The 12632-nt window shown below is 37.6% G+C and overlaps 1 protein-coding gene across 2 annotated transcripts in view; it reads left to right on the top strand.

Moving 5' to 3' along the window:
- MOB1B (MOB kinase activator 1B) overlaps positions 1-12632 on the top strand; it is a 58046-nt gene that overhangs the window by 30629 nt on the left and 14785 nt on the right. For both annotated transcript variants that reach the window (XM_019468022.2, XM_019468014.2), the window contains exons 2-3: positions 5137-5303; positions 9834-9927. In XM_019468022.2, coding sequence (XP_019323567.1) covers positions 5137-5303; positions 9834-9927 — 261 coding nt within the window. The remainder of the gene's footprint in view (positions 1-5136; positions 5304-9833; positions 9928-12632) is intronic.

Here is a 12632-nt window from a genome sequence, read left to right as displayed (position 1 = left end):
TCCTTATATATAATGTGTCATTCACTGTCTAATCAGAAAGCTCCAAATTCTCTTAAAGTTATGATACTGTGTTAGCTATTTTCATACATTGTTAATGAGATTGTAAAAGGGTACGACTTATTTGGGGAGAAAAATAGGCTTATGTAAAATTAAAAAATGTGCGTGTCCTTCACAGCAGTTTTACTTTAGCAATTTATTTTTCATATATACATGTGCACAAGGTTACTTACTGTAGCGTTGTTTATAGTAACAAGTGACTGGAAACAACCTAAATGTTTATCATGAAGTGACCGATTAAAATATGTTATACATTGGGGCGCCTGGGTGGCTCAGTCTGTTGAGCATCCAACTCTTGATTTCAGCTCAGGTGGTAATCTTGCGGTTCATGGGTTTGAGCCCCATGTTGGGTTCTGCACTGATAATGCAGAGCCTGCTTGGGATTCTCTCTCCCTCTCCCTCTCTCTCTCTCTCTCTCTCTCTCTGCCCCTCTCCTGCTCTCTCTCTCTCTCACACTCTCACTAAATAAATAAACTTAAATATATATATATATATATATGTGTGTGTGTGTGTGTGTGTGTGTGTGTGTGTGTGTATTATACATTTGTATAAGGAAGTACTATTCAGTATTAAAAAGAATAAATTAGATCTGCTTCTGCCTTAATATACAATCATCTCCTGGATATTAAGTGAAAAACATTATTTAGTATACTATAGCATGCAACAATTGTGTAAAAAAAAACAAAAAAAAAACAGGTCCAAGCATTTTTATGCTTGTATAGGCATAGACTATTTGGAAGGATATATAAGATCTTAGTTCTGAGATTCTCCAGAGAAGCAGATTTCTTCTGAGGAGGGTGGGTTGGGAGGGCAACATACTTTCTGTTATTGAAAATGTCTGTGAATATTTTCACCAAATATCTTAAAATGCCATGTGACATATATGCATTTGGGCATACATTGTTATTATAAGAGCTTTGTACTCATTGATGAGGACTTTTGCATATATGCTTTCCTCTTTGTGCTTTTTAACTTGAGGACTCTGTCAGTTGATCTTTTGACCTAGGAATGAGGACTAGTACTGACCTTCCCCCCCCCCCCCCCCCCCCCCCCCCCGCCTTCCAGGGTATGGTGGATACTAGAGGAAGTTTCAGGTAGCTGTTGAAAAAGCTGAATATGCTTTTTTTTTTTTTTTAATTTATTTTTTAATAATTTTTTTTTTTGGAGAGAGAGAGCACCTGAGTGAGGGAGGGGGGCAGATAGACAGAGGATCTTTTTTTTTTTTTTTTTTTAATTTTTTTTTTAACGTTTATTTATTTTTGAGACAGAGAGAGACAGAGCATGAACGGGGGAGGGTCAGAGAGAGGGAGACACAGAATCTGAAACAGGCTCCAGGCTCTGAGCTGTCAGCCCAGAGTCCGACGTGGGGCTCGAACTCACGGACCGCGAGATCATGACCTGAGCCGAATTCGGCCGCTTAACCGACTGAGCCACCCAGGCGCCCCTAGACAGAGAATCTTAAGCAGGCTCCATGCTCAGCACAGAGCCTGACACAGGGCTCAATAACACGACCCTGGGATCATGACCTGTGCCGAAGTCAAGAGTCAGATGCTTCACTGACAGAGCCACGCAGGCACACCAAAGCTGAATATGTTTTTTTTATTTTTTAAAGGACAAAGTTAAGGGGGTGCCTGGGTGGCTTAGTCGGTGAAGCGTCCGACTGTTGGTTTCAGCTCAGGTCAAGATCTCTCGGTTCACAGGGTCGAGCCCCACATTGGGCTCTGTGCCTACAGTGCGGAGCCTGCTTGGGATTCTCTCTCCTCTCTCTCTGCCCCTACCCCACTTCTATGCTCTGTCTCTCAAAATAAATAAACTTAAAACAGATTTAAAAAAAATAAAGGACAAAGCTGAGTTCTTCTTTTTTTTTTTTAATGTTTATTTATTTTAGAGAGAAAGAGCACAAGCAGGGGAGAGGCAGTGAGACAGAGGGAGGCAGAGTCCGAAGCAGGCTCCAGGCTCTGAGCTGTCGGCACAGAGCCCGACACAGGGCTCAAACCCACAAACTGTGAGATCATGATCTGAGCCAAAGTAGTATGCTTAACCGACTGAGCCACCCAGGCACCCCCTGAATATGGTTTTTAAAAAGAATATATAAAAAATATATAGTATTGAAATGGTTAGGTTATATTGCCTGAATAAAGCAGAAGGGTCAGAGAGAAAGAAAACTAGAGAACTTGAAAACATTTTTGAAGTTTAAGTGTACATGGAAATGAGGAACAGAGAAGGAAGTCAGTAGTCCACAGGGAACTAAGATCACTTTATAAACATTATCTCATCTCTTAAATTATACCTTTTTGTAAAAAGTTATTTTCCAGACTTTCAAAAAACCAAATAAATTGAAGCCCAGATGATAATTTGTGGTTTCCTAAGTAACATAAAAAGAAAGTGGCAAAATGAGGAATAGAACCTTGTTTTCTTGATTTCCATGATTAGCATTAGATCATCCAAACCTTCATATGAGACTAGCACCAAAAAATAAAACAGGATTTAAAAAAAATTCTTTCATAAACTTGATGTGTAAAAGCATTTGTTTCTGAAGTAGGTTTATATTCTCCCCCCCCCCACCCCCACCCCATCCAGTCTTAGAAGAAGAGGGTGGGAGTGGTGCTTGAATACTGCTTTGGATATTGTGCTACCCTTTGCTTTGTGACTCTGTCATTCTGGTTCGGGAACAGGAAGGACAATGAAAAAACTAACATTTGCACAGCACTTTACAGTTTTAACCAAACTTTATTTCACATATATTACTTTTCTCATTTTGCAGCAGATCTAAGATCTGGACAGTGGTGATGTTTTGTTAAATTAGGCTTTCACTGCTTAAGAAAGAATAAGCTCAAGAAAGTTGGGGTATTTGCCTAAGATAACATAGCTGGCCTTCACAAAATCGAGCTCAGATTTTTTTTTTTTTTTTCTTTCTACTCAAGACTAAAGTCTTATGAGGTAGATTTACTTAGTTTTGTGGAAGACCAATTCTGGGTGGAGTATCAATCAAGAAAACATTTGGAAGCCTAAGACTTCATGGCAGAGTGGGTCAACAAGTAGATGGTTTTGGGGGGCAGGTGAGGCTCTGACCCTCCTCTGAGTGCAGGCACAACTGATGTCCTTAATAATCCTCATGTGTTCCGCCAGCACTTTTGAGAACAGCTTGTCACGTCCTCAGTTGCTGCATTAACTGGAACAGTGGCTAATTAAAGAGAGTGTATTTAACTTTAACACCCTGCCTGAAGACATGCACCAGATTAGTCATAGGAGAGCTATTTTTGTCATTAATCACACATAAATCAGTAAAATGTCTTTGTAGAAAATGTTGGTGAGGTTTGTTTCTCACACTAAATTTTGATAAACAGAGGGTGAGAAGAGCAGGAAAATAAAGTAAGTCTCAGGTTTGGTGTAGGCATAATGATCTTTATGTTTTTATATTTTAGAGATGCTGGGAGAGGATTTGGTGTTTAATGCATTCTCTGATTAAACTGAAGAAGGGTTTCGGTCCAGGGCCTCTTGTCTTTTTTTTTTTTTTTTTTTAACTTTTAAAAAAATGTTCATTTATTTTTGACAGAGAGAAAGAGAGCATGAGCGGGGAAGGGGCAGAGAGAGAGAGGGAGACAGAATCTGAAGCAGACTCCAGGCCGTCAGCACAGTGCCCGATGTGGGGCTCAAACTCATGGACAGCGAGATCATGACCTGAGCTGAAGTCGGACACTCAACTGACTAAGCCACCCGGGCACCCCCAGGGCCTCTGTCTTAATATATGATATTTGGATTTACTTTGGGGCACTGGAAACCCACTGGGTGGTTTTAAGCAGAGGAGTAATGTCTGATCAGTGCTTTTAGAGTTACCTTGGCTGTTGAGTAGAGATACCTGGCAGAGGGAGGGGGCAATAATATGAAGAACATCAGTGTACTCTAATTAAACATCTGAACAGAGACTTCGGTTTAAACAACAATTCCATTGCCTTAGAATGAAAAATACCTGTCATTTGAATTCCATATTTGGGTTGAATTTGATACTGGGTTCTTAGTTTATCTCAGGATCCTCAGTACTTTTTGAAAGCTCCTGAGGTAATTATAATATGTGACCAGCACTGAGAACTACCCTTTATCTTGGCGAAAACAGGAGAGATCATGGGGCTAAGCATGGGAGAAGGAGGTAATGAGTGAAAAGCTATGGAGAGCTTGCAAAGTGTAACTGTCTGTTCTTGGAATTCCCTTTCCATATTCATATGTTCACTGAATGTTTTTGGTGGTATGAATTTAGTAACATGAAACTTTAGAGTTCGCACATACCCAGCCTCTCCTTGTTCTAATTCCTTCTTAACTGTTCCTTTCTATATGAAGAGAAGAAAAGGGAAGTATTGAGAAGGAATTACCAGGATATAATACAGTTTGATAAAAATTTGATAGTATTAACAGAAGAATCCATCTCTTAAAAACTCTTAAAAACATTTCTAATACTAGTTTCATTCAATCCGTTTAAAAAATGTGTGTGTGTGCATGTATCCACACGAACTGAGAAATTTGAGAAGCCAACCATATTAATGTCTAGCTACTTATCTGCATATGTGGAATTCTGGGTTAAGATTGCTGATGTTTCCTATAACTGGGCAGAACATGTAGCTTCTCATTCTCACTCTGGGATTTTTGTGTTTTATTGACATAAAACTATCTTTAATGAAGGAAATAAATTACTTGTAGTAAAATGAGGGACTTAGAATAGGGGTGAAAAGGAATAAAATGACCAAAAATGATTATAGAAGTACTATTTTGTTTTTATAGATTACAACCAATAATCCTGAATCTAATTTATTGTGAAACACTGGATTAGTTATAGCTAAAAATTATCTTTCTCCTTGGGAGTTGCAGTAGGAATGTAGGGAAGATTTGTAGGAGTATGGGGTATCAAACATAGTAGTTACCACCATTATTGCACTGGGATTTAACGTAGCCAGTACAATTTAGGGCTGTTTATTTGTAGACATTAAGATCACCTCAATGTTATTTTATTCAGTAATACAGTACAGGCAACTCTGTTGAAAGTTGTGCCTTAAATATTGAGGTTCTTCGTTTCTTTTCTATTCACAGTGGTAGCCGCTCCTCTAAAACATTTAAACCAAAGAAGAACATTCCAGAGGGTTCTCACCAGTATGAGCTCTTAAAGCACGCAGAAGCCACACTTGGTAGTGGTAATCTCCGGATGGCGGTCATGCTTCCTGAGGGGGAAGATCTAAATGAATGGGTTGCAGTGAACAGTAAGTAGCCTGTTTCTCAGTAAGCTCTAAATTAGGTTAGTAGCCTCATTATAGGTTAGTGTTGGAATGCTGTCTGTTCTAGGTTCTAGTTAGCAACTTAATGTCACAGGATAGTGATAACCTCAATCCACTTTAGCCTTTGTGTTATTTTATTTGTGAATATGGAGTTCTATGAAATTTTTGTCTCCTGTTATAATGTAGTACAAAGCACAGATTTACCATCTTCGGTGGAAAAAAATAATAATAACAGCAATTAATGTTTATGGAACACTAATTCTATGTCTTACCCTCTGTTATCCTTTCTACATGGATTATTTTTATTTCATCTTTATAGCATCATGATGTAGGTACTATTATTTCAGTTTAATATAGATAAGGAAGGTAAGACAGAAAGATTAGTAATTTGCCTAAGTTGTATAGTTATCAAATGATAGAACCTGGGCTCAAATATAGAGCTTTAGAGTTTTAGAGACTACATTTTTTTTTTTTTAAGTTTTTCTTTTAATTCTAGTTAACATATAGTGTTACATTAGTTTCAGGTATACCATATGGTAATGCAACACTTCCATCCATCACCCGGTGCTCATCACAAGGAGAGACTACACTTTAATCACTATGCTAAATTGCCTCTCTCAGTAGTACACTCAGTTACTTATCTATGCCTTTTTTTTAAAAGGAAATTCAATAATGATCTTATGAAATTAGTAAAATATGTTTATCAGATACTCTTTTTTTGGAGTAGACCTTTTAAAAAATTTTAAAACCAGTGTAGTTAACGTACAGTGTTATATTAGTTTCAGGTGTAAACAATAGCGTGTTTTCACCAATTCTATACATTACTCAGTGTTCATCAGTATAAGTGTACTACTCTTTAACCCCCTTCACCTCTTTCACCATCTGCTCCCTGCCCCACCTCCCCTCTGGCAACCGCTAGTTTGTTCTCTACAGTTAAGAGTCTGTTTTTGGTTCGTCTCTTTTCTTTTTTCTTTCCCTTTCCTTTGCCTTTTCCTTTTGTCTTCCCTTTTTTGTTTAGTTTCTTAAATTCCACATAGGAGGGCACCAGGCTGGCTCAGTCAGTGGAGTGTGTGACTCTTTTTTTCGGGGTTGTGAGTTCAAGCCCCATGTTGCATATAGAGATTACTAAAAGAAAAAATAAATTAAAAATTCTACATATGAATGAAACTATATGGTATTTGTCTTTCTTTGGCTTATTTAGCTTAGCATTATATTCTCTGCATCCATTCATGTTGTTGCAGATGGCAAGATTTCATTCTTCTTTATGGCCAAGTAATATTCCATTCTCCCTCTCCCTCTCCCTCGCTCTCTCTCTCTCCATACATATATATATATATATATATATATATATATATATATATATGTATGTACATGTGTGTGTGTGTATACACACACACACACACACAAAAACACCATATCTTCTTTATCCACTCATCTATGGACGGACACTTGGGTTGCTTCCATATTTTGGCTATTGTAAATAATGTTGCAATAAACATAGAGGTGCATATATCTTTTTGAATTAGTGTTTTTGTATTCTTTGTGTAAATACCTAGTAGTGGAATTACTGCATCATGTGGTAATTTTGTTTTGAATTTTTTGAGGAACCTCCGTACTATCTTCCACAGTGGCTAAACCAGTTTGCATTCCCACTAATAGTGTATGAGGGTTCCTTTTTCTCCATGTCCTCACCAACCTGTTGTTTCTTGTGTTGTTGATTTTAGCCATTCTGGCAGATGTGAGATGATATCTCATTGTAGTTTTCATTTGCATTTCCCTGATGGTAAGTGATGATGAACATTGTTTCATGTGTCTGTTGGCCATCTGTACGTTTCTTTGGAGAAATGTCTGTTCCTGTCTTCTGCCCATTTTTTAATTGGATTATTTGTTTTCTGTGTGTTGAGTTTGTAGTTTTTTATGTATTTTGGATACTAACCCCATATTGGGTATGTAATTTGCAAATATTTCCCCCATTCTGTAGGTTGCCTTTTAGTTTTGTTGGCTGTTTCCTTTCCTGTGTAGAAGCTGTTTTTTTTAATGTAGTCTCTGCAGTTTATTTTTGCTTTTATCTCCCTTGCCCCAGGAGACATATTTAGAAAAATGTTGCTATGGCCAGTGACATTACTGCTTGTGCTCTCTTCTAGGATTTTTATGGTTTCAGGTCTCACATTTAGGTCTTTAATCCATTTTGAGTTTCTTTTGTGTATGATGAAAGAAAGTGGTCTAGTTCTATTTTCCCAGCACCATTTGTTGAAGAGGTTGTCCTTTCCCCATTGTATATTCTTGCCTTCTTTGTCATAGATTAATTGACCATATAAGTGTGGGTTTATTTCTGGGCTCTCTATTCTGTTGATCACATTGATGTATGTGTCTCTCTTGTGCCAGTACCATACTGTTTTGATCACTACAGCTTTGTAATATAATTTGAAGTTGGGAATTGTGATGCCTCCATCTTTGCTTTTCTTTTTCAAGGTTGCTTTGGCTATCTGGGGTCTTTTGTAGTTCCATACAAATTTTAGGATTATTTGTTCTAGTTTTGTGAAAAGTACTAAATAGAGATGGCATTAAATCTGTAGTTTGCTTTGGGTAGTATAGACATTTTAACAGTATTTGTTCTTCTAATACATGAGCATGAAATGTCTTTCTGTTTCTTTGTGTCATCTTCAGTTTCTTTCATAAATGTTTTATAGTTTTCAGAGTACACATCTTTCACTTCTTTGGTTAGCTTTATTCCTCAATGTCTTATTATTTTTGGTGCAATTATAAATGGGATTTTAAAAGTATTTTATTAATTTTTATTTTTGATTTATTTTACTTTATTATTATTATTATTATTTTTTGAGAGAGAGAAAGAGACTGCAAGTGAGGGAGAGGCAGAGGGTGAGGGAGGGACAGAATGCCAAGCAGGCTCTATGCTTAGCAGTGGGGGGAGGGGGTGGGGAGCGCCCACCACGGGGCTTGATCTTACAACTGTGAGATCATGACTTGAGCCAAAATCAAGAGTGAGATGCTTAGCTGACTAAGCCACCCAGGTGCTCCTACATGGGATTGCTTTCTTAATATCACTTGGAGGAAAACATATTCATTCATAGTCAATATGAATGAATGTTGAAAAATCGAAATATTAGGATTATTACTGCACCAATATTATTATTACCAATAGGTAAATTTAATAAGATTGTTACTAGAGTCAATATAAAAATTATAAATAGCATCAAAAATATTGCAAACCCAGGAATAAGTCCAATGAAACATAGAAAACTGTTCCTTTATGATAAGTGCTTTTTGTGCTCTTCTTAAGAAATATCTTTGTGAGGGCACCTGGGTGGTTCAGTTGGTCAAGTGTCCGACTTTGGCTCAGGTCATGATCTCCAGGTTCGTGAGTTCAAGCTCTGTGTGGGGCTCTGTGCTGACAGCTCAGAAGACAGCCTGTTTCGGATTCTGTTCTCCCTCTCTCCCTGCCCCTCCCCTCCAAAAATAAATAAACATTAAAAAAAAGAAGAAATATTTGTGTAAGTAAATGGGGGGGAATGGATGAAATAGGTGAAGCAGATTAAGAGTACACTTATTGTGATTAGCACTGACTAATGTGTAGAATTGTTGAATCATTATATTGTACACCTAAAACTAACATGCTTCTGTGCTTGCTGTTTCTTGTCTGTTTCTGGTCTCCATTCTGGTCTCCATTCTGTTCCCCATTCTGTTCCATTGGTCTACTAAGACCGTACTATTTTATCCATTGTGCTTTACAAATTTTGATGTTCATCTTGTTCTTCCTTAAGAATGTGTTGGATATTCTGGGGCGCCTGGGTGGCGCAGTCGGTTAAGCGTCCGACTTCAGCCAGGTCACGATCTCACGGTCCGTGAGTTTGAGCCCCGCGTCAGGCTCTGGGCTGATGGCTCAGAGCCTGGAGCCTGTTTCCGATTCTGTGTCTCCCTCTCTCTCTGTCCCTCCCCCGTTCATGCTCTGTCTCTCTCTCTGTCCCAAAAATAAATAAACGTTGAAAAAAAAAAAAAAAAAAAAAAAAAGAATGTGTTGGATATTCATAGCTCTTTGCATTTTCAAATACATTTTAACTTTTTTGATGGCTATGGACCGGCATCCCACTATCATTTAAATTTGCAATTCCATGATTGCCACTCTCTTTTCATGTGCTTTTTGACCATCTGGAAGCTTCTTTTGTTAACGGCTGGGGTTCAAAATTGTCTCACATTTTTCTATTGGGTTGTTTGCTTTTTGATTCATAGGAGTTCTTTATATATTCTGAATACAAGATTTTTGTTGGTTATATGTGTTGCAAAGAATTTCTCCCACTCTCTGCTTTGATATTTTATCTGCTTAAGGGAGCCACTTAACAAACAGAAACCCCTAATTTCAGTGTAACCAAGTATTGTGATTTCTTTGTATACTTTTCACCTGTTCTTTGTGGAGAAAAGAACACTGATAAATCTAGGATTCTGCTTGAGTAAAATTAAAATTTAATTTTTTACTTATAACTGGTATTTGCTTTGCAGCTGTGGATTTCTTCAATCAGATTAATATGCTTTATGGAACAATCACAGATTTCTGTACAGAGGAAAGTTGTCCGGTGATGTCAGCTGGCCCAAAGTAAGACATGGTTCATAATCACTTCTCATTTTTACTTAAAAGTTCTTAGATAGAAAGAAAGCTTCTGAACATATAATTTCTTTGTGTAGCATCTCCTTCACCAATGTAGCACAATTCACCAATGACAGATACATTAAGTCCAGATTTCTTAGCCTGAGTTTTCTGGCTCTCCCTGTATAATCCTCCTTCCAACCTTTTCTCTGTTTGCTTATGAATCTTCTCTGGTCTATCCAAACTAGATTACTGGCAATGCCTTACCGTTCCTTCCATTGCATACACTCTGAAAACTTGCTTACTCCATTATTCTCTTGGATATTTTTCTTCTCTTCCCATCTCCCTCTAATCATCTGGCAATATTTTTAAAAAATCCTACCCATCTGCAAGGCTCACATCAATTGCTTCTAAACCTTTTGATTTTTTCAGACTAGATCTGATCTATTTAACCTTTTTGTCTTTGTGATTATATTTCTTTCTTGCACTGTTTATACATGTCTTATTTAACCTATTAGATTCCTTCTTTGTTTAAATCCTTTTTGGTGCAAGAACAGTGCTTGCCACTTGGTTAGCACTTGATAAATGTTTGCTTGGATGGATAGATTCTTGATACTGGCCTTTATTACTACTATGGCTGCTACCATTTATTTAGTGCTACCTAAAATGTCAAGCCTTTCATGCATTTTATCTTTTACTTCATACAACCCTATGAGGTAAGAAAAGAAATGGAGTCTGAGAAAGGTTAAGTAAGATGTTCAAGGTCCTATTATCTAGAAGCAGGCGGAACCAGATTTAAAATACAGGTCTCTTTGAGTCTAGTGCCTGTACTCTTTTTTTTTTTTTTTTTTTTTAATTTTTTTTTTTAACATTTTATTTATTTTTGGGAGATAGAGAGAGGGACAGAGCATGAGCAGGGGAGGTGCAGAATCCGAAGCAGGATCCAGGCTGTCAGCACAGAACCTGACGTGGGGCTTGAACTCATGAACTGTGAGATCATGACTGAAGCCAAAGTCAGACGCTTAATGGGCTGAGCCACCCAGCCACCCCTAGTGCCTGTACTCTCAATTGCTACATTGTGTCATTTTATAACTTTAAGAAAGATTAATTGGTACTTATGAGACATAAAGAGAGAAGTTTTATTTTTAATGCTGACTTTTTGTGAAGTATATGCTTCACACCAAAAACAAAACAACATTGCCCAAACTTACTAGTGCTTAGGGTATTATCATTTTAAGTAGCGACCTTAGATTGCTCATCACTTATTTTAGAATATTTTTGGTAACTTTTATTTTATGTATTTATTTTTATAAATTTTTCTCATGTTTGTTTATTTTTGAGAGGGAGAGAGAGAGACCGAGACAGAGCACAAGCAGGGGAGGAACAGACAGAGAGGGAGAGCATCTGAAGCAGACTTTGTGCTAACAGCGCTGAGCCTTATGCAGGGCTCAATCCCACCAACCCTGAGATCATGACCTGAGCCCAAATCAAGAGTCTGACACTTAACTGACTGAGCCACCCAGGCACCCCTAATTTTGGTGACTTTTAAACTACAGTGTCAGATTACTTACTACCCAAGAGATTCAGTTTTAGTACTTCATAGTCATACTTGTATTTTTTGACCAAATTCACATACTGAGCAGAGTATTACTTGGAGTTGTCTACCCTTATTCTTCAAATTAATTTCAAATGAGCTTAGCTATTTCCCAGAATCTTTTAAAGAAAAACTGACAGTTTGCCATCATCAAAGATGTTCAAAAGAATATGATTTAAGTATCTCTTAAGGTAATTTTTTTTTGAAAAGAACTTATTTTCAGACTATTTCAAACCTTGAAACTTCAATAATTTTAAGTGTACAGAAAAGGTGCCAGAACACAAGGAACTCCCATATCTTTTTTTTTTTAATTATTAATGTTTATTTTTGAGAGAGAGAGAGAGAGAGAGAGAGAGAGAGAGACAGTGCGCACGCGGGGGAGGGTCAGAGAGACACAGAGACATAATCTGAAGCAGGCTCCAGGCTCTGAGCTGTCAGCAGAGCCCGACGTGGGGATTAAACTCATGAACCGTGAGATCATGACCTGAGCCAAAGTTGGATGCTTAACCGACTGAGCCACCCAGAGGCCCCTCCGTATCTTTTTCACACAGATTCCCTAATTATTAACATTTTACTGCATTTGTTTCATCACCTACTCTGTATATGTACTCATTAACAATTTTTTCTGAACCTTTTGAGCAAGTTATAGACATTAATGCATCTTTACCCCTTCATATTCAACTGTGTATTTTCCAAAAACAAAGTTAGTCTTCTGTATAACCAGCATACAAACCCTCCACATCCCTTCCTCCAGTCCATAGACACTATTCACATTTCATTACTGCTCAGTTTTCCCTTTCTGGTCCAAGATTCTACCTAGGAATATGTATGGCATTTATTTGACTTATCTTTTCAGGTACCTTCAATTTGGAACAGTTCCTCAGTCTTTTCCAGTATTTCTTTTCTTTATACAGAAAAGACTTAACATAGCAGGCCTGACTGTTACCCCTCGAAAGGCCTATTTACACAATTGATCCTTGGATAGCATGTGAGAACCTGGGATTTTGAAAGGGTTCTCACCTCCCTATTTGTTAAAACAGGCTCACTGTGCCTAGACTGTACAAACAGTATAGCTTATGCTTTCCTTCTGGGAGTTTAGAATTTTAATATGTGCCATGCA

Source organism: Panthera pardus, unplaced genomic scaffold (assembly GCF_024362965.1).
Source record: "Panthera pardus isolate Hobbes unplaced genomic scaffold, ASM2436296v1 HiC_scaffold_13, whole genome shotgun sequence".
Lineage (NCBI taxonomy): Eukaryota > Metazoa > Chordata > Mammalia > Carnivora > Felidae > Panthera > Panthera pardus.
The sequence above is the reverse complement of the archived record's forward strand: the minus strand, read 5'-3'. Positions and strand labels throughout refer to the sequence as shown.